This window comes from Chiroxiphia lanceolata, chromosome 5, assembly GCF_009829145.1.
Source record: "Chiroxiphia lanceolata isolate bChiLan1 chromosome 5, bChiLan1.pri, whole genome shotgun sequence".
In the NCBI taxonomy this organism is placed as follows: Eukaryota; Metazoa; Chordata; class Aves; order Passeriformes; family Pipridae; genus Chiroxiphia; species Chiroxiphia lanceolata.
In genome coordinates, this window is record NC_045641.1 from 66,109,619 (window position 1) to 66,132,433 (window position 22,815).

The 22,815-nt window shown below is 37.8% G+C and overlaps 1 protein-coding gene across 1 annotated transcript in view; it reads right to left on the reverse strand.

The window, feature by feature from the left end:
- The window catches only part of PIK3C2G (phosphatidylinositol-4-phosphate 3-kinase catalytic subunit type 2 gamma), a 197,099-nt gene that overhangs the window by 60,750 nt on the left and 113,534 nt on the right, over positions 1-22,815 (reverse strand). Inside the window, 6 exon segments of the mRNA XM_032689057.1 lie at positions 8,053-8,222; positions 10,366-10,502; positions 12,603-12,732; positions 14,717-14,809; positions 17,052-17,159; positions 19,011-19,191. Coding sequence (XP_032544948.1) covers positions 8,053-8,222; positions 10,366-10,502; positions 12,603-12,732; positions 14,717-14,809; positions 17,052-17,159; positions 19,011-19,191 — 819 coding nt within the window.

The following is a 22,815-nucleotide window of genomic DNA, read 5'->3' on the forward strand; positions in this document are numbered from 1 at the left end:
GCAATATTCCTGTTTATGACAGTCTGATTGCAGTCCTGGACTTTAAAGACTTATACTTTACTATGGCTGTGACAAAAGAGCTTACTCAAGCCATTCAGTGAGAAGCAAGGCTGGTTTTATGGTGGTTTTATTTTTTTTTTTTCTCATGTACTGCTTTTAGAGATTTAAGATTTTCATGGGAATGTGTTTTACAGTTCCTTTGGAGATTACAAATGTTTGGATGATATGTCATGAGAGGGAAGGAAGAAAGGAAACCTCAAGCAAATGAAGAGATCATCATGCAAAAATAAACTTGGTCTGGGGTGATGGGAACATCTACTGGGACTTAACTGTAGGCTAGAAATATGCTGCATTCCTAGAAAACCAGTAAGATCATCAGGATTTGTTATGAAGCACTAGATGTAAACTGATTAACAAAGCTTGTAAGGTCAACAATGGTTTCAGTTTTTCCTACTGTGAATCTCACAGTACAGAACATTTGAGAACGATGCACTGACTTCCCTTTATATTAAAAGCAGGTAAGATAATCAACAACAAATGACCTTTACTCTGATCCAACCTAAACTTCCCAGTGGTGTACTTATGGAAAAGTGCAAGTCACACACATTAATACAACGAGATCAAAACAGCTGTAGGCCAAGCTGTCATCTGGACAGTGCGTGAGAAACCAGACAGAACTCTGTGCAATTTAAAACCAGCTGCTCGGCAGCACACGCCCCCAGATATTCCCTGACTGCTTTAAAACCATTTTGGCTGAGTCAAGAGTGGCTGATAGTATTCACCATGACTATGTGGAATTTAGATGTATCCAATAAAAGAGGAAAAGATTTCAGGAAGTGCTTGACTGCTGACATCCTTTGCAGCAAAAGCCAAAAGCTTATTGAAGAATGCACTCGCATGAAATAAATGCACATGAGTGCTTATTTCTCTAAGCCAAGTGAAAATATTTAATCATAGTAATCACATATACTTGTAGAAACAGAAAAAAAGCATAGGCAATGGTATTCCTTTTATATATTGAAGAATGAAACAGGGAACAACTGCACAACGCAGTTCATCTCCAGCAAGCACATAAAGATTCATAAAGAAATATGCCTGGACCACAAGAAAAACTCAATTTTTCTTCTTATCAGCACAAGATCAACTATAAACATGCTTCTGAGATGCTTATTTAGCCTATTCTCACAGATTTTTATTGACTGAATTCTTCTTAAACCTCCCTATCAAATTTCTGTTCTAGTATGTTCCCTCACAGTGTTTTTTCCCTTAATGCCTAATCTAACCCTTGCTATGCTTTCATCCTATTAATTCTTGTTCTTTCCTAAGGGAACATGAAGATCCTGTCTCCTTTACAGCAGCTTCTAATGTATTTTCAGACTGTTACTGTCTTTCTCAATCTTCTGTAGACAATTGTTTCATCCTTTTCTCTCAAGCCTTGTTTTTCAGATGTCTGATAATTTTAATTGCTTTTCTCTGGACTCCTTGTAATTTTTCTGGATTCCTTATCCACATCTATCTAAAAGTAAAATGTTAAAAATACTCCAGCTGAATGTGAAGTTTTCCCAGTGTTACATGAAGCAAAAGGATTACTTCACATTTCAAGCTTTCCAATTCAGTATTTTATCAACTCATATTCAACTTGACCATAATATAACTCCCAGATCCCCTTCTAAAACACTGCTAATCCAAACTTTTGTCACAGTCACAACCTTTTACAATAGACTTCTACTAAAAAAATGAACGAATACATTCTCCATCCCATCACAGTGGTTACAAATGAAAAGACTGAAAGATGCCAAACAGAAAAAAGGTTCTACTTATTATTGAAAGATCTTCTACTTAGTACTTGGCAGTCATACCCTGCCAGAACAAGCAACATGTTGCTAAACTGGAGTAATTCAGCAAAAGCGATGTTGGTGGTACGTGACTGTGAGGAGAGGCTGAGGAAGGTGGGCTTGTTTACCCAGGAGCAGTAGCTCTCTCTTTGCAGTGCTGGCAAAACAGTTTTACACCTCTCAGTGGGAAGGGCCAGATCATCTTATCTTCAGAAAACCTTCACAACAGCTCCTCCAACATAAAGACAAAAAAAAAACCCAACAAAAAACGTTAACTCATTCTGTGGGACCTGCTTCTCTTTCATATCAGTAAAACTCACTTTGAAAGATCAGAATTGAGACCGCTGCAAATCATTTACTTAATCTGTTTTGGAGTCTGGGGTTATAATCAGTCCACACTCCTGTCATTGTCTGATTCAGTGGCTTTTAAATCTGCAAAGAAGTTCATGCTGTCAAATGAAATAGGGAAGTGCCTACCACCAAAACCAGACCCCATTACAGCATCAACTAAACAATTCCTGCTTCTGCTTATGGAAGTGTATTTTAGTTGCATTTTAACTGCAAATATATTTGACCAGTGAAACAGATGGTCAAATAACTTACAAAGTGTTATTATTGCAGAGTGGATTAAAAGCTGCTTTGTGACTTCATGGTACTGGTGAAAAAATGCAAAGGCCTGATTCACAAACCTCACAGACCCAAACCAAATAATTAACTTTAAACAGCACAACTTAGAATGTATCTGAGTGAAGCATTTGTAATTCAATAGAAATGATTGGCAAGCATATGAGCTTTGGTGATATGTAGATAATTGTGGGCATCTCATCACACACACCTGTCCATTAAGAATGTTTGACACGTTGGTAGACTCAAATAGAACTAAAGCTCCTCTTAAAACAAAAGGCAGGACATGCAAACAATGGATTCATCACCTCTATTTAATCATTTTCAATTGTCAAGACTGAAATTTTTTTTTACCTTCACCTCTAACAAACCCTCACCTATGTAATGACTACAGAAACTGAGTCATTTGACTGAAATCTGCTTTCTTCCACTTCAGTGTGATTTCAAAATTGCTTCAAAGTATCCCAAGATACTGCTCTTTCTTATGAGCTGAGTAAAATTTTAGGCCATTACTGAAGTCAGAGGTCAGTTTTCTTCTTGACCACATAGATGAGGAAAGGTTGACTTAACAAGAGGTCACACTCTATCCTTTTACTTTAAACTCATTTTTCAGTGACCTGATTGTCAAGCAGATAAGATAAAAGCTCTACCCTGTTCTGAGGGAGATGGTTTATGAACTCACCTCTTTGTAAAGCTGTTCTGAATCCCCACATTACTAGACCCATAGAGGTAAATAGCCTATGAATTTGCTGAACCTGGGAAAAGGTAGCTTTAAATGAATTCTGCCACTCCCACTCTCTCTAGCTAGAAATTCAGTTTTCAGATGCCTTGGAGCAATTAAAGAAAAAGTAACTACATTCATGCCCTCGTTAACCATTTCTCAACCTCTTGTCCCTCCCAATCTACCAGCCACCCAAACTCATAAAAAGCAAGACAGTAATCATAGAATCATAGAATCATAGAATCATAGAATCAGCTGGGTTGGAAGGGACCTCCGAGATCATCAAGTCCAACCCTTGATCCAACACCGCCATGGTTACCAGACCATGGCACTGATGCCACATCCAGTCCCATCTTAAAAACCCTCCAGGGACTGAGAATTCACCACTTCCCTGGGCAGCCTGATTACCCTCTCTGAAAAGAAATTCTTTCTAATATCTAACCTAAACCTCCCCTGGCACAACTTGAGACCATGTCCTCTTGTCTTGCTGATAGTTGCCTGGGAAAAGAGAACAACCCCCACCTGGCTACAACCTCCTTTCAGGGAGTTGTAGAGAGTGATAGGCTTCAGGTAGAAATACTGGCAAAATCCTCTTTGACTGGATTACTTGAAAGAGTTGAGGTAAACTCACTGATTGTCAATCAGTTTTCCTGCTCCAGGTGGCCCACCCTCACACCTCCTCAACCTGCCAGCTACCTCCAGGGGCACAATCACACGACCTGCAATCAGAAAGGCACAAACCTTAAGAAGGACACAGCCACAGGCAACCAAGTGTGGAGATTAGACTGTGCTCCGAGCAGCAGGCAACACAAACAGAACACCCTGACAGCAGCTTGTGCCTAGGAGCTGTCTACCATCAAAAACACCTCAGGGATCTGGGACTTGCACTGATGGACTTGCATGAAGGAACCCACTGCAACCTGCAGCCCTGGGCTCATTCTTTCCTGCTCGGATGGAGACATGTCCTGCACTTCACAAGTATGTCCAAGTGTGAAAAAAATGTAACATAGTGGTCATATTTAGCACATTCAGGCACACAGCTCTTCCTCTGTCAAAGCAGCTACAAATGTAGATGCAATATATCCAAAAAATGCATGCACAACTTATTTTTTCCATGTCCGTGTGCCAACGTTTCTGTTTTAGAAAGAAATACCTGAAAAAATTTCTTTTTTTTTTTCAAATAAACACTTCCAGTGAGACAGTAACGCTAATTTTAGGTTATTAACACTAAAAACGATATGTTTTACTTTTAAAATAAAAAGAAGAACTTCTACATTTCTATATGCTCAGAATTTCTTAGGTACTCTCCAGTGTAAGAAAACACTGACTTAGGGAGAAAGTGTGGGAAACATAATTTTCCCATATTTTTGAAACTTCCTTAATAACTGGAATTTCCCAATGGAATAGTTAGGCTGCCTCTAGTAATTAACTTTGTAGAAGGAAACCAGCTTAACAGATTTTCTGGGAAAACCATGCCAAGACCCAGGATTAGTTTGGCAAAGAGACAAGAGACTCTCTGTGATTTTGATCAGGGAAAAGAAGAGCCAGTGAGTGCTGCCTATAATCAGGATGACTTGATATTTAAATAACAGAATGGACAGTGAATTTACAGTGTGCCATGAGCTGGACTACTTCATATCTTGCCACCAAATTTCACACCACACATCACTGACTGAAAAAATACAGATGACAGTGCTGGAAGTGGCTGGTAGTGGGGAGGATGAGACTGCAGAAGTTTGGATTAGTTCAGTCAGCATAGGATTTAAATAAATCTCTTCCTGCTTAATTCACCAAGAAGAAATGTTCCAAAGGAACTGGTCAGTACTGAAAAGCAGAAAACAAAAGCCAAAGAAAGCATGGCAGGCACAACCATAAGCCAGACACCTTCTTCTAAACCATTTGATGACTGACCTAGTCCTGTATGATTACCTGGATAATACTGTACCTATTTAAGTTGGAATGGGTCTAAGATGATTGCCACAGGATACTCAATAGCTGAAGAATAAGACAGTTATATGAAATTATATACCAAAAGTGGAGGCTGGATTAGAGAATGAAAGGAGCATTTTATTACCACTAACAAAATGTGTCATCCAGTATGATTTAAAAAAAAAAAAAAAAAAGAAAAAAGATAATAAAATCTCATGGTTCAGTAGGAAAGATCCCTTTGGGACTTTGGAAATAATTCTTCTGCCAAGCTCTGTTATTATGCTTTTGGTTAGATACATCATATCCCTCCAACACTTCTGAAATATTAGCTTCTAGATGCAAGGAAAGACAGGTTATTAGTAGTATTTAAAGTATTTACTGCACTGTGAAGGTACATGGAAGTAGCAAAGACAGCAAGTTCCTGATTCCTCTTCCATCTGAAATCAGAAAGAACTGATTTGTGACTTGCAATCAAAACTGAGTAGATTTATTGGATATCATTTAAAGATGAGGGAAGGAATTAGAAAAGTTAACGAATCCCTTGTTGGGGTGTTATACATCAGAAATGCAAAAGTGAGCATGACTGCATGAATCAGACCAGCCTCAAAAGGTTCTCAGAAGACTCATATTGGATTTGATATAAAGAACATGCCCATGCATGACAGCTGCCAAAGCACTCCTTGCACTCCAGAAGAAACACTCCCTATGCAGAACACTGCAGAGGACCTATCCTCAGGAGGTTTTATGAGGAATTAGGGTTTCATAATGGCAAAAAGCATTCCCTGAGAATAGAAAATGGACAGCTGTGGCAAGCAGCTTCCTAAATTCTGTAAGAAATTATTGGTTTAAACAGTTCAGACAGGGATGCCTTTTCTATAAGCCTTCATCTCACTTGCATACATTTCATTCTTTCCTTAAAAAAAAAAAAAAGCTTGCTTCTGTGATGTGTGTAAAGAACAGCTGCATGTATAGGGATTTGCATCAGAAGCTTTTCATTATTTAAAGCCACCTATAGAACCTCACAAGTTTATGTAGGGTGTCTACTATACGAACCCCCAAGAGTCAGCACTAATAATTCTAAAGGTTTGACAGCATTGTGCTGCTGGTTTTTCTATATTATTTTACAAGTATGATATTCTGGGGGTGCAAAGAACTCAAATAAAAATCTAATAAGAAATCAAATAAAAGTATAATATGAGAGCTGCTAAAGAAGCCAGAGGCTAAGCCTATTGCAGGCCTTTCCTTGTGGGAACGAGTAGATACAAATAGCATTGAGAGTTTCAAATTTTGAGGGAACCTTGAAAGTGTGAGATATAAAAATGTGATATCCCAGTGTTCCTGTATTAAAAATAATATGTTACAGTTCATAAAGGTGCATACAGCTCATAAGAACTACAGTCATTGATACTGTATCTCTCAGTTGCATGTAGGCTTGAGGAAAACAATGATTATCCCATGGTGTTCACAACCTGCTGTTACGTGGGAGACTTAAGGATTCCTTAGGAACCATGAGAGCAGTCCCTGAATGAAGGTCCTAAATGTATGATTTTATTCTGTAGCTTATAAGCAATACACTGCATTGAGGAACAGTTAAAAGAGGCTGCTATTTATGGAAGTGACTATATTTTAAGTTATTTTCATAGACTTAATAAGAAGATGTGGTAACTGAGCTGTAAAACAGCAAAATTAATATCTATTTTTATTATTGCTATTACATGAATTCTGTTTAAATTTGGTTGTTGTTTACCTTCCTATATTTGCTTCACCCTGTTGCTCACTCAACTAGGTAATTCATTGCTTATGTAAAATTAATACTCAAGGAAATTCCAGTTAGTTTCCAAAAGAAGTTTTGCTGGACAGAAGGATGCACCACTTGACAAGGATTGTGCATGAGTATCTGTTTTTATTTTTCTGTTCTGCTTTATTCTTTCCACAGCAAATAAGTAGGATTAAGGGAGCATATCCTGAATGATGGATGATAATTCTGAGCACTGCAACTAAATCTTTTGACTTCCTGGCTTAGAAGTACTTATTATCCTCATCAGCTTCTCTCATATCAATACTCCCACATTGTTATGTCTGTCTAACACACTGAGATAGTCTAGAGCAGTCAAAGGCCAGCTTAAAGAAAAAAAAAAGAACAATTAGCTCAAACAATTCTGACACATAGGAAACACAGAGGAAAGACACAGGCACACTACTCATCTTGTCACTATTAGGGATCGTTCATCCATTTTTTACTCTGCTTTAACAGCTGCTTTGTGTTTTGGACATACTGGCATTAAATTATCCTTTCTATTCTCATTCCATTCCAATTAATTCCTTCACAGTATGTTCACATTAGGAGCTTGGATATGTAATCACACTATTTGATTTATCTTTGTCATGGCATAGCTACATCACAGATAGATACAAAGGTAAATCAGATATTTGGAAAACAGCCCCTGAGCTCGGTGTGGTTGGATGCAGAGCTTCAAAAGACCATGCATAAGTTTGCAAATTTACCCACAGAGTCATAATGTCACTATTCTCCATGCCTATTTGGAAAATTTGGTTTCTTTTCTGAATATAGGGAAAAAGTTGTCAATTGGATAAATGTATGATTTTGGATTCGTTATAGCAACACTTCTCTTTTAGGAAAAAAGCTGATGGACATCAGAATTCTTCTGTCATAGGCCAGTCTACTGTTCTGGTCACTGAACTGCATCATTCAAACCTCTGACCAAACAAGGATTTAGATTTCTCCTTTACACTGAAAGAGGATCTCCAACATATTTTAATTCCTTTTCCAGTCATTCCTTTTTTTTTTTTTTTGAGGTTTTAAAGAACAATAAAAATACGTTCTTTTGGAAAATTCTGAAAGAAAAAGAAGCGTGATCTCATTTGTATTTTTTTTTTAATGGGAGTTGATAAGTTACCACGGATGTTACTGCAGATACTAACCTTCTGATGCTCCCAAACATCTGTGAGTGACCTAAAAATCTTCCAAAATCTATGTGGAACATGTGCCCAGCTTTTGTCAGCATGATGTTGTCACTGTGTCGATCACAGACTCCCAGAATGAAGGTAACAACACACCAGCCAGCACAGGAATAAAAGAAATTCCTTATTGCCTAGTTGGGAAGATGAAATATGCAGACTCATTGGTTTGTGATGCTAACAAAACAAAACAAACACAAAAACACCAAACCAAAACAAAAAAAGCAGTTCTACAAATGCTTTGCTTGTTGCTAAAACTTTAAGAGACAGGTGTGTGTAGGAATGGTACTCAAGTTATACAAAGATTTCGAAGTTACAATGCAAGAACAACTTTATGCACCTTGTGCTTTACAGATGCTTGGAAGTCTACGGAAAACTTTGAGGGGGAAGGTACATTAGGAAAGCAAGCTTCTTGGCAGGAAGCTAAAATTTTCTGTTCAATGTTCTGCATGAATATTGTAAAAACAATTGTTATAAAATTAGACGAAAATTCACAAATTTAACCATTTGCTTCATAAACAAAGTAGGTTATTTTATACCCACTGTCATGTTCTGTACCAGCACAGATCTTATTTTCTCTAGAACTTAGTTTCCTTTCTCAAATTCTAATAATCAAGTCTCAAAATATTCCAACCCAAAAAACTGAACCCCATTTTACAGAAATGAACTGAAATACAGGAAGGCTAAATGGTTTTCTGCTCCCTATGTAACATAGAAACTCAAGCCATCCTAATCTAGATCTTTATGTTTCTGGACAAAACTTGTATCAACCAAGGTAAATGATTATTTAGGCATCCAGGAATTCCCTGTAGATGCAAGGATTCCTGCAATGGCTGATATGGATGACAGCACTGTGCAAGACTTAGGCCACAGCACAAGAGCTGGCTGAATTTTTTTCCCAACTGTGCTACTTGCTCACTTTGATGACCTTGGATAAAATACTTCAGCTTTCTGTGACTTTGTTCACCCAAGTGTAAAATGAGGATATTAAAGCTTGTTTGCATCAATGTTTTGAGCACCTTAGATACAGTACTGCGTGAGCAAAAAATTATTAAGGAGTAAAAGAAGACAAAGGTTCATTCACTACCAAGTACAAAGTGAATGCATAGTAGTAATTTTATGCATACTCTGTGCAATCAGATCTGACTGCATTTTATATGCTTAAAAAATTGAAAGAAAATGGGTAGAAATTAGTTTTAGAATATTCCACATTAATGGCACTTTTTACAAACAGCAGCAGCAGCAGTAAGAAATCGAGTTTTCCATCAATAATTAATCATATTTCACTTTTGAATTGAAATATTGCCTGCACTTCTACCATAACACTGTAAACATTCAAACTTGTAAAAAAGCATGCTACAGAGATTGTTTCCTGTTTAACTGAATCAAATGATATACTAAGAATTCAAGTGCTCTTAGTCAAAATGTGACTAAGGATGAAAAAACGCCTATAGAATAATTACTAAAATACTAAAGTTTATCAAACATATTTATACTTTACACCTACTAACAAACTGCTCTAAACCCACTTCATTTTCAGAGTGGTAAATACTCAAAGCATTCCTTTAAATTTAAAATTTTCACTATTGATTTACTGTTGGCATAAAAAAGGGCTCTAAAAATCATCCCAGCAACACAAACATTAAAAGGTTTTTCATAGGCCTCTGAACATGCTCAGTCAACAAAGAACCATTAGAAAGAGTTCCTTGTAAAACCTTCACTTATATAAATAAAATTCCCAACCTTTTGGCTCACACATAAAATCTAGTTTCATAAAATCAGATGCATTATATGGGATGCCATGAGAACATGCTATATGAAAAGCATGGTCTTTTGTATAATAGGACTAGGTAGTTTTGATAAAACAGCTTTCTAAAAGTAGGGGTAGTGACATGGTAATTTCCAAATACAGGAAATTCATCAAAACTTTGTATGGTTTACATAAAATAAAATATTTAGAGAGGGAGAGAGCTGACCTAAAAAATAAATGTTTCTGCATTCAAGATTTAATTTCTACTTCAGGTTCTCTTCACTTTACTACTAAATTTCAAAAAATCTCTATGACACATTTTTACAGAAAATGTAACGTAATACACCTGAAACAGAGCAATGTATCCTTAGAAAGAGAGTGGCATTTAAGTCAACTCCTTGGCTTCTGTGCATGTGACTTGTTTGTCTCGTGTCTGAGCCACTTGTTTTTGCTGCCTACTGTAATTTGGTTTCTTTTTTTCCCGTGGTATAACACAAAATGTGTAATAAGCTTCATTACGATGTTACCTCGTGGTAACTTGATTCCAGAGGATGGTGATGATGGAACCATTTTTTAATTGTGTTTTCTTTCAATGGTCCTATCAGTCCAGACTCCCTGTGGATCTTTGCTAGTGTAGTAGCATCTGGCACCATCTGTACCAACCCTAATCAGACAAAAAAGAGATTGCATGAAAAATCTTCAGCTTTAAAAAGATATGAAGACCATCAATGCATATTGCCTTGATGCATGGATCTCTCCATGCAGGAAAAAAAAGACATAATTAGAAGCTTATAAATAATGAGTGCAACAGAAAATATAGATCAGCATTGTTTTTCTTTTGCTCTTTGGAAATGAGAAGTAAAGGACACTTAGTAAAAGGTGGCAGTTCTGTGAATGAGAAATAAAACCACCAATAACAACATCGTGGATAAACTGCCTCAAGGTACCAACAAGGTCAACAATTTAATGAGATTCAAAGTGGGTAGAATATGTACAAACCTAAAAAAAAATTATAAAAAATAGTGCTGTATATTTATTATTAAATATAAAGTTACTTCAGATGTTTTTATTGTCTAGAAAGCTACACAAATTTTTCTGCAGTATGTGATGCTGATCACAGCTGGCAGAAAGGATGCTAGATATGTTGAAATTAGTCTGATCCAGTATGTCATAAACTGTGACTCTGAAGCTCAGAGAGAAGCCAAACATTTTGCAATGCTTCACTTCAATCCTCTGTCTCTACTGCATGCACTTAATTCCATTTTTGGAACTGAGACCTGGCTTGCCAGCCTTCTGTCCCTGTCCCCATGTGTGGTCCCCTGGCACACCATCCTTCAACTCTGCATTACAGGAAGGACTTTCTCTAACAATTTCATTTGATGAGAGGCTCCTCCCCGATACCATGTCTGGAAAGTAGCATTCTACCAGTGCTGTATTCACTTTTCATGTTTCTGTGAAAAGTGATTTCTGTGTTCCCATGGCCATGAAATTATCATCTTCCATTCCCTTGTGTGGACAAGGTGGCCTGTGGAGTAAGGCATTAGCCTAGGACTTGGAAAACCTGCATACACAAGTCTCCTTAAGAAGGCATTTTGCATGATTGCAGGCATGTCACTTGGTCCTTTTATCCTTAATCACTAACTGTAAATAAATTATATTAACACTTCTGTAACTCATAAGGAATGATGTCTGGAAAAACTGTGAGACACTGAGAAGTTTTCTGCTGCTATGATGCTGAAAAGAAGACATTCCTTGAAGACATTCCCTGTATCTTCCTTGGCAAAAATCAATTTGTTGGTACATGAAAGAGTCTATATAAAATCTTATGTTCAGGAATAGTATTCTTGTATTGTTGGCCTTTGAAGCAGAAGCTTTCAAGCTTTGACTCCCATCTCTAAAAAGAAGGGAGGAGCCTTTTTCAGGTCACCATAACAACCTGTCACATGCCTGAACTCATCTGTATTTTCTCTTAGTTCCTTCAGATCACTCATCCTCTCCCATTTTCACTTTGTGGCTCAGAAAGCAATGACTTTTTTTCTTTTAGTTTTTCTATTTTAATAGCTTTGGTACAGCAAGTAATCTGGATACATCAGTCTTTTATTTGAGCAAGGATTATTTCCAGTAAAAGATTTGGTCAGTAAAAAATAGCAAGCTTACTGCTGTCAGCAGATTTCTTTAGCAAGCAATTGGTATCCCTGCTACAGCTCTGCTATAACAACCATAAAAGAGAGAAATAAAGCTTTCAGATGAGTTAGGCCTGCCCAAAGCAACAGCAATCACAAGAGTAATATTTCAAAATCAACAGTGCAAAGCTGTCATCACTTGTCTACAGGTACTTTCTGTAGCCACGTGCATGGAGGCTCATTTAAGCATCTATGGAGGACCACACTGGATTAAAACTTCAGTAGCTATGGCCAATTTTCTCCAAAGCCCTCTTTTTGATGTGGGAGGTTATTCTTAAGAATCTGGTGCCAGCTGATGCTGTTGAGGCTTTTGGAAAATTCTAACCTAAGTTGCTACAAAATCCAGTGAGTTCAGTTGTACTTCTGGAGAGGTAGAATAAATAAAGTCAGCATTCAGGAGTAGGCAAGTATACAATCAAGGGCTCAAGAAGTTGAAAATCTGAGTGATTTTTTTTCCTTTAAGTGGTAATATAGATAAGACACCCATGAAAACAAGAGTTAAAGGGATGATTTTTGTATACTTCCATTTACATGAAATATGAATAATGTAATGCAGGTTCCTTTTATAATCTAAAACTGACCTTGTCCTTTCCCTGTAGATAAACACCTATAAATGATCATTTGCATATCCAGTCCCTCTTGGAGCCAGATGCCGTCCATCACTCGAATAATTTGCAGAACCAACATGTCTTGACGCAGATCATCACCTATCTGTGAAAATTGCACATGAAATTTAGTTTTCTCCTTCAATACCAGAAAGAAATAACTTCCTATTTAATTTGGACTTTTTTTTGCCCACCAAAATAGCTACAGTCATTTTACAATAAATCCCTCTTGTTTTTCTTCTAAGTTGCTACTTATCTCTCTGTGTCAGAAGAGGACAGAGTAGATGGCACACATAAGCAGGAACAGTTTATATTTTTGGCGGCTACTGAGATGGTAACAAATGCTCTCTGATTAAGTGTGGCCTTTCTGCTTATTATTCCTATGTAATTATTAGAATTTGAAAATTTAATCCAGAGGTAGGATCCTAATTTAGTTACATTTTAAAGTCTACATAATGCTAGACCTCTTTCTACAAATGGCAGTGTCTGTCTAACATTAAGTTTCACAAGTTGGTATTTGCAGGAGGCTGAAGGAGAATTTTATCATGAATTTACATTTTATCCATGACACAATTCATATTCAGTTTCAAACAGTGATGACCCCTCTCCCCATGGAGTTGGTCAAACAATAATCTCAGTGAAATGGGGCTTTAATTGTAGCCACAAGAATTAATGAAGAGATTATTTTCCGCCGTGGCTGGGTAAATGGCCTTTGAAAACAACAGCCCTGATTTTTTATTTCCCCGTCTCACCCTATGTAAAGTACATGACTTTTACTAGTATCTAAAGAGCTTTATTTTTTCATTACATCCTTTTCCTATAAACATTCCAATTTAAAGACATTTACTGCCATGAAACGAGTACTTAAAGAGACATAAAACTCATTTTAAAACCAAAATATCCAAATCTGTTTTTCTTTCATTTAAAGGTAACACTGACCCCAGGCAACTCCTCTTACTACCCAAACCTGCAAAAAATCTTATTTTCACTTACCTTTCCTCACATATGCAGTCAGCAGACAATTTAGTACAATACCAGTGCATATCATTTTATGCATGCATCATCTGCCATGAATAAGCAATGGAACTATAGTACAAGTAAAAGATACTTTAACACAATGGTTTGCTGACAGGAGAAGGTGATTCTTAGATTAAATAGCATAAGAACCAGGTTTCTAAATGTTCAGAAAACCTTCAAAATCGCTAGTCTCCCCCTAACAGGCCTTGAGATTCACCTTTCTGAGAATCACAGCTGCTCTAAAGGTCAATTTAAATCAAGGCAGCGTAGAAATCTGTTTGTTTGTTTGTTCTTATTTATTTTTATCAATTTTTTAGACTTCTGTTTTAGAAAATGATTCTGCAAAAGATGTAGAAATAATGCCATTGGCAACACTGACCATTTTGTATCCATCAGCATTTTATGGACTTCTCTAAAACCAGTATCCACTCTTAGGGAAACTTTTGCTCTTTTGAAAGAGAACTAGTTTTAAAATGCATGTATTGTCTTTCTGTAGAGGGACTGTTCTGAACTCTGAAGCTTTTCTAGGTGACAATTGGAAAATAAACCAAAAATAAAAAATATTTTTGGAGTCAGCTCCTCCAAGAAATTCCAGTGAGATGGAGCTCCTCTGCTGTCTCCTCCACCTCGTGTTCTTCAGCCTATTTCCCTGTGCTGGCTGACAGGAGTAGAATTACTGAAGCAAATGCAGCTTCAGTATTTTGATTTTTTAAAAACATATGGGAAAAGCTAATGGTTTCAGTCATTCTGAACTATCTCTTCTCTGAGACTTGCCTTCTGACTTCCCTGTGATAAATAAACTAGCTTTAAAATATAAACTTTTTATTTTAGTCTGGTTGTCTTCACTAGGAAAAATATTGCAAGAAACTGTTTGGTTCTCTACTGATCAAAAAGGTGATACTCAGTGTATTGCCTCAACATATTCCATTAAAAGTTCCAGTGTCAAAAATAACAGGGATAAGTGAGCAGCAAAGCCAAATCAGCTTTGGCTCAAAGTTTAAAACATATATTAGGTGAATGTTAAGTCATCATTTTCCATACCAAAAAACCAGAGGAACAGAGAAAGAACATACCTTAAAAATAACATTGATGTTTCCACTTGGAGCATTCGTGTTAACGAAGGAGATTTTTAATGGAAAAGCATTGGACGTAAAATATGAACATGACTTCAGGGGAAAACAAGATGAGACAGAAGAACAACAAGGTCACATACACAAAACATCAGGCCAAAACAATACCTCTGAAAAAGATACCATCTTTAAATACTGTTCATAGCACTGATAACAAAAATTAAACAATTCTTGATATTACTGACTGTTTAACTGGGTCTGAAAAACGACCCAGACAATGTTTCACTTCCATACCAGACAATAAGAATGGATAATATTTTCTATACTAATTGTTTTTCATTTTCACCCAGGCCTGCTAATGATAAGTTTTGGCTGGCACTGAGGGGTCTAAGTATGTAAGACTGATCTAATGAGAACCTGTAAAGCGTTGAAAAGCCTTGGGTCCTATTATTTTGTAAAAAACCACCTCTGCCCAATCAGACAATATTTATGGCAGCAAGAACCTGTGAATTTCTTTGGCAACCTCACTCTGGCTGATGCTACAGGAAATTCCAAAAATCATGATCTATTTTATGTGGAATTTATCTTAATTAAACATAAACTCTGCCTTCTCATGCCCTATAGTTCCTTCCACTGGAAGACCTCAAAGGGCTTCAAAAAGCATTAATGAGCCAAGCACTGCAAATCCTGTGTGAGTTAGGGTGGTATTACTATCCTCATTAAAAAAAGAGGGGGGGTGGTGGGGAAACTCACTGAAAAACAACCAAAAACAATGGTAAATTAATGGCCTGGTTTCTAGAAATAATGAGTGCCCCACAAGAGCTACTGCTGTCCTTACAGGGTGGAGTGTAATGGAGGCTAATTTGAACAAAAACCCTACCAGACACAGCTGTCTCTTGCTTTTCATCTAAACATCTCAAAGCATGGTACAAGCATGCAAATATTGTCCTAGCCACATCAAACCTCTGCAAAGTGCAGCAGCCATTATCCATGATGAAATCCCAACCCCCTATGGAATTTTGTCAATTGAAATGTCTCGGTAAGTGCTTGAAAGGTTACCGTGAGATAAGGCATCACAGAGCTGGGAGCAGTGCTTGCTGCTGGTAAAATCAATAGATGACACCAAAATGAATTAAATTTAGGTAATTATAAGCACTTAAAAGTTCTAATTTGCATGATTATACTGACGTACAGTTCAATCAAGAAGCTGGATGTATTTATAGAACGATAATAGCCTATAAGAAAAATGAAAAATCTCTCTTCATGTACTTACATTTAAACATTTTTGTATCTGTCCAGCCAAGCTGGAGCAGTATAAATAGCATGACTTTATGGTGAGATACCTTCCCATTAGTCATTTCCAAAAAGCCTGAAAGCAGGGAGAAGCAGCAGCCTTCAAATTTTTCTGACTTATACACAATTGGCCTGAGCCTGTGGGGTGCTGGAAAACCTCAGTTCTCAGCCAGATCAAGGCTGAATAGCAATTACTTGGAGAAACACAGGTCAAAGACAATTCAAGGGATCAGCACCTCTTAGACTCAAGTCCACTATGGATAATGAACTAGAGAACAAAAATAGAGCACAAGTTGCTGTAATGAGACAGCTGTAACTGCTAATATGTATGGGTGTTCAGGTTTGTTTTTTAATTGATGCTGGATATGTTTTCCTTCTCCAGAGATGGAACAGGTTATTCCTGGCCTAATGTTGCTTACAAAAATATTTCTGAACAAAGAATAATTGAATCTTAGTACTGTGGTCAAAGTAAAGTCAAGTATCACTAAAGAGCATTGTTGTTTCCTTTACCCTTAAGCCATTTTTAATAGGGGTTAATAGATGAAGGTAAGCGAGCATGAATTATTTAATATTTTAGTAATTCTGAACAAGTCTCAGCTCAGCAGACACCTTGCTCTAGACCTTTAGCTGTTCCCATACATGACAGGGGAGAGTTTTAGATGAGAAAAAATCTGACACCAAGAGCTACCTGGGCAGGCCGGATGGTAACCAGGTCTCAGTTTTAGGGAAGCCAAGTGTCCTTGCCAATCCCAACACCACAGCAGGGCAGCTGAGCTGGGAATGGGCTGCTCAGAGTTTGAAATCTCTGGTGCCATTGCTGTGTAATGTGTGATATACATGCAGCACCAACCCCACCAGCCCCTTCATCCCTGTCTTAAACAAAAGCCTCCAGTTTAAAGAGGATTAGGCTGATGTCAGTTTACCAGATGATTTATGCTTAATCTCAGTAACATCATTTCCCAGTCAATGCAGGCACTCCCTCCCTCTCCCCTTTATACTAAAAAATAAAATTAAAAATGCAATCCATCAGACAAGGTAGACTTACATCTGCCTCTATGCCCTGGACAACAAGTGCGGGATTCAGGGGAAGCCGACAAACCTTCACCTCCTGGAAGAACTGCTGAAGTCTGTCGAGTTCCACCTCTAACACCTCCTGCAACAGGTGAAACATTATGGCAACACAAAAGAACACAGCACCAGCTTCTAAACTGTTGACTGGCTTTCTGTATTTTAAACAAGCAGTACAATTTCCAGAGCCAGGAGCGCCCCTGTGACCTTGTAACAGCTAATGAGGTCACACTGACATGCAGTTCTTAAAAATAAGAACTATGATTTTATTGCACACTCGTGCTTTCTCAGCCTAGATGCACAACGAGCTCATGGTGACCTGTAGGTTTAGGTGGAGAGAGACTATTTACAAGAGCATCTAGTGACAGGACGAGTGGAAATGGCTTCAAACTGAAAGAGGGTAGGTTTAGATTAAATATTGGGAAAAAATTCTTTACTGTGAGGGTGGTGAGGCACTGGAACAGACTGCCCAGAGAAGCTGTGGGTGCCCCATCATAGAATCATAGAATCAGCTGTGTTGGAAAGGACCTCTAAGATCATCAAGTCCAATCCTTCATTTTTTTTAATTTTTTTTTTCTTTTTAAATCCAGTCTGGGTTTTCCCCTATTCTGTACTCCAGAAAAATCCAGTCTGGGTTTTCCCCTCATTCTGCACTCTGGAAGAATCCAGTCTGGGTTTTCCCTCATTCTGTACTCCAGCAGAAATCCTGGGAGACCAGGTTGGATGGGGCTTTGAGCAATCCAGTCTAGTGAAAGGTGTCCCTGCCCATGGAAGGGGGGTTAGAAGGAGGTGATCTTTAAGGTCCCTTCCAACTAAGCCCTTCTGTGATTCAATGACCTTCATTAGCAGCTAATTAGCCTTCCATTGCTCTGCTGCATCTCATGGTTTTTTTTGCCTTGCCCAAGAACTTCACAATTTATTGCTAGTTGTCTCAACGGTGTGCTCTCCTTCGCCTAACTCTGTGTGTTAACTGCAGGGTTTGGGTACTTCTCAGTATCACAGTAACTGCAGCCTCGAGATTAAAGCCTTAAATCTGAATTATGCATCAGTAATGTATAATGTACTACTACTATTTCTTTTTTCTTTACATGGATTTTCCTTTTGCAAATATTTTTGTCTTTTTACTTCCTTGTTTGCTTTGCTGCTCTCAGGCAGCGAAACACTGAGAGTTTTCTGAAAAATCCTTTGAAAATCTTTGAATCCTTAACAAGGCAAAAAGATTCATGGTATCTTTCATGACAACCAGCGGTGGCAAGTATATTTTTATTTGGCTTCCTTCTCTGCCTTGCTGAGATTTCAGCAAGAAGCAGTTTTACACATCAGGTAAGTAACAACAGTTGTCTTGGAAAATTAACAGTTTTGAACTGAAAATGTACTGATGCAATATAAAAGCTGCAACTGCTGGAGAAGACAACTGCAAGCTGCTGCTGCCAGGAATGTATCTCTGCAGATATGAGTTCAACATTCGTTGCTAAATGTTACATTTGAGATATTAAGTACATTCCACTCTGGCTGCCTTTGTTAAATGACAATGTGCCCATCCTGTCAAGAACAACTCTTAGCAAAGCTTTCAAGAAATACTGCAGCTTGACAGGAGTCAAATATTTTGGGATGAGGTGGTGAATGGGAGCATTCCTCTCAGTAAAATGTTAGTCAGCTTTGTTGCCATTACTTCTGTACACCTCCAAGTCTTGTTAAGCAACCACTGATGAAGGAATTTGAATGACTTACAAGATCTGCTAATGTCAATAGTAATAGTGCTGAAAGTTGTTCTATTAAATATTTATGTTTTACTTGCTTTCAGAGCAGCAAAAAATTTTACCAGGTTTAGTCAAATTTGGTTTGTTTATGTAAAGGGCGTTAAAGGAAACAGGTGTCACTCCAGAAAAATTACCTGAAGAAATTTAGATGGAAGGGGCAATATTTTTTAACAAACCTTTCTTTTTGGGTCACTGGCAGCTTTCACTTTTGTGGCAACGTCTTCCAGAATTCTGATGAGTTTTTCTTCCTTAGAAAACTCATTGTTCAGGGTTTGTCCAGCACAGAATTGGAGAGCAGCCAGTAGTTTCTTATACCAGATTTTGAAATGAACTTCATTCTGTGCATTCTTCAACAGCCTGAAGGAAAGAGAGGAAAAAAAATCCATGCATCAAAAACTGATTTTTATTTTCTATCACTTCTAGCAGGAACAATAAATGGGCTCCAGACTAATCTATGTTTGGCAACTTTGGGCAGCAGAGAAAGAAAAAAAATGTTTATTTTTAGGCAGTACTCAAGTCCCATTTCCTAACTAATGAGATTGCAAGAGTGTTAAATAAATAGGAACCTGCCATTTCTTGTTGCCATACACAGTGCAGAGCCTGTAGTGCTTCTTATTTCTGCAAGAAAAGTTTACAAAGTGAAAAGAAGTTGTATTTTTGAAGTCCAGTCTTAAACATATACCCCTAAATCTTGCCAGGAACTGGGACTTTTTTAATTGCCTTAAAACATCGCTCCTGTAGTGAACTGTGCAAGCCTCCTGCCAAGGGATTGAAGCCATTGGACTTTTTTGTTCCATGGGCTTATTTGCCCCCACCACTCCCACACCTGCAGCAGCAACTACAACCAAGTTTGGTAATGACCTCTGAGTGGTGACTATAAACACACACTTTTTCTCTTTCTTTATGTAACTGTCATTCTCTTTTTCTCTCCCTTTTCCCTTACACATTTTCTTGGGTGACATCTTTAAGCTTTTTTATTGCTATATTACTATACATTATAACAACCAAAATGGTTACATACCTGTTTTCCTTTGCAACAACGTTGTTCTAAAAATAAATCATATTTATCTATATCTATATCTGTAAACACTGATCATCTAGTATCGATTTACTTTAATTCACTGCAAGGGATTTTACCTTGCTGGGCAGGTTGCAACAAATGTATTCTTTTTTTTCCTCCTGCCAATACACTTAGACAAGCAAGCACATCTTTCAGCTGTGAGGTCCATTTAAAGACTGTTTTAGTCTCAGATGTACCATCAGTTCTAGAAATTTTCACTATTTAAAGCTGAGGAGACATATCTGAAATTGGCTATATGGCTAAAAAGAGTGAAATGAGCCCATTTTATTCCTTTCTTTGCTGGTAAGTGTTGGTCTAAAGCAAAAACTCAGCCTTTAGTTCTACTGAAGCCTATAAAAGCTTTGGAACTGGAGTTACTGCCAACATAAAAGTCAGAAATAAAACCAAACACATACTTTTAAAAATCATATTCACCATGTAGTCTTCTCTAATTAGACATTTATTTGGGTCGGGAAAGCTGTGGCTTTAGAGGTTTTTTTTAGTTAATTGAATTAATCACTGGGAATTTTTTTCCTTATGAGGACCAGAGGTTTTGTACACTATTTAATTTATTTTTGTAAGTGTAGACGGAATTACCAGCTCTGTATTGCTACTAACATCCTGCCCATCACCTGGGATTTCCCTTTGCCTGAAGGACTGATAAACTGCTCTTTGCTTTTGTATGAACTTTCCCCCCCACCTCAGCTTCATCCTTAAGAACATCTCAAACCTCAAATTCCTTAAAAATGTTTCAATCTTAGTGCAGTTTCCCTTACCTGATGAGGCTACTCAAACCTAACAAATAATGCTAGTTTTCACAGGACAGAAAATCAGAGAAGCTGTTGACTTTCAAGGCACATCACATAAGAATATATCCCATAACAAAAAGCAAGAATAAGATATAATATAAAGCACTGATATTTATGGGTAAAAAACCATAATTCCTATATACACTTCAAGCCCTTTGAAATCATATACAAGGCATTACAATGTTGCTACTGCAGCACAGGCCTCTTTTGGTGATGAGGGATTCTTGTCATCTTTTATAAGGCAATGATTCTTCTAGGTCCCCTTTTCCCATATAATTCAATGCAGAACAATATCACCTACTGGTTTCTGAAAAGCCTTTGCAGCTATACAAAACCTCTGAACTTCTAAGGACTTGAAAATCTTAAAAAGAATGTTTGGTGTTTCCATCAGAAATGCCTGGACATGAAAGGGAAGTGATATGAGAAGTTTATCATCAGCACTCTCTGGAGGAGTCTGAAATTACTTTTTCTTTCTGTAGACTAGTAAAAACAAATAATTACTTTTTGGATCAGAAAGAAATACAAGTTGTCATTGCAGTGCCTGTTGGAAGGCAAACCCCAGCACACAGAGGTAGTTTTATTTTTTTCCTGAACCCTTCACAAACAGAAGGCTGAGAGGACACACAGTGGATATGTGGCAGTGGATAAACAAATTCTTTCCTTTTTCAGTGAGAGTAAGTCCCAGCTTAAACAGGATGGGATTCATTTGCTTAAATGTAGATAGTTCATGCCATTTTAGATATCCCAGGATATCCTACTTGGCCTCCTGCTGCTGCCTTGGAAGCATATGGGTCCACTAGAGGGAATATCTCATGTATGCCACTCCCATGCAGATGTTTCAGATTCCCTATGCTGGCTAAAATAGCCAGTTTTTAGGGTACTGAATCACACTCTGCAGTGGCCTTTTAGCTCAGCTGTAGGCAAACAAGGTGATCCAAACCAAAAACATACTCTGTCCACTTCAGCAGCAAATCAGGAAGAGGCCTGATGATTATCTTTATAAACAAAAGCATCACTGGTGCAGTTCAAACTGTCATATGGGAATTTTAGTGTACCAAAGCAAAGCCCAGCTCAGCCTCAGTCCAGTTAAACAGCTTGTATTTCTCTTGGCACACAGGCAGAATGAACTTTTTCAGTTTGGCCCTGAAAAGACCAACTGTATTTAAGAAAAGACAACATCACTGTGATGTGTTGGTGCAGAACCTTCTGTCTGCACTTAGGCTTGCACTGGAATCAGCTTCTGAACATCTAAATCATGTTCATTCAAATACTCCATTTTTAACAGTACATATTTAGGGAATCCAGAAAGGCTACTTTTTCATGTTTGAGATGTCCCTTTAATCCTCTCAGATACAGAGAATATTAAACCAGCTTTTTTTTCCCCCTAAAATGAAAGGCTTAGGATTTCACATACAGGAAGGAAAATAGCAAAACCAAAATGGTTTACTATTTTAAACAAAGATACTCCCTGCATAACTCAGATCAACTTAAAAGACCCATTTTTTGCTTATTCTTATGGCTGAGTGTTCACAGGAAATAAGCTTGTATACACACATATGATATAAAGATTTCTTTTCTACCTAAGATAACAGGCCAGATTCAGAGAGCTTATGCACAAGGTGTACATGAGGACAGAGGACATGGAGTCTGAATCCTCTCACAAGTGATTTTTGAGCCCAGTCCAGTGGGAAAATTGAGACAGTCATCATGATCTCACTGGTAAAATCCATTTCCATGCCCAACACACACTCCCACAGCCTGAACACACGTCACCTTTTGACAGTACATGTGCTTCCCCAGCAGCCCCATGAGGGACTGTGGCACAGGCAGCACAGCTGCCTTCTCCCTACCCACTGAGGTAGGTGTGCTCCTAAAAGCCTGCAGACCTTAATTTGCAAATTGATTTGAATTGACTGGGCCTGACTTTTATATTCTTTTTATAAAAACAGTCCCAAAGAGGATACAAAGGACGTGATGACTCATTGTAGGGTTTGCTAAAATGTTTATTCAACAAATGAACACATATGTTGCTGTAATTCTGTCTTCCCAGTTTCCTGGCGTGCACATCTTCACCCTGCCAGTGTGAGAACTCAGTGGGCATAGGAAAGGCTG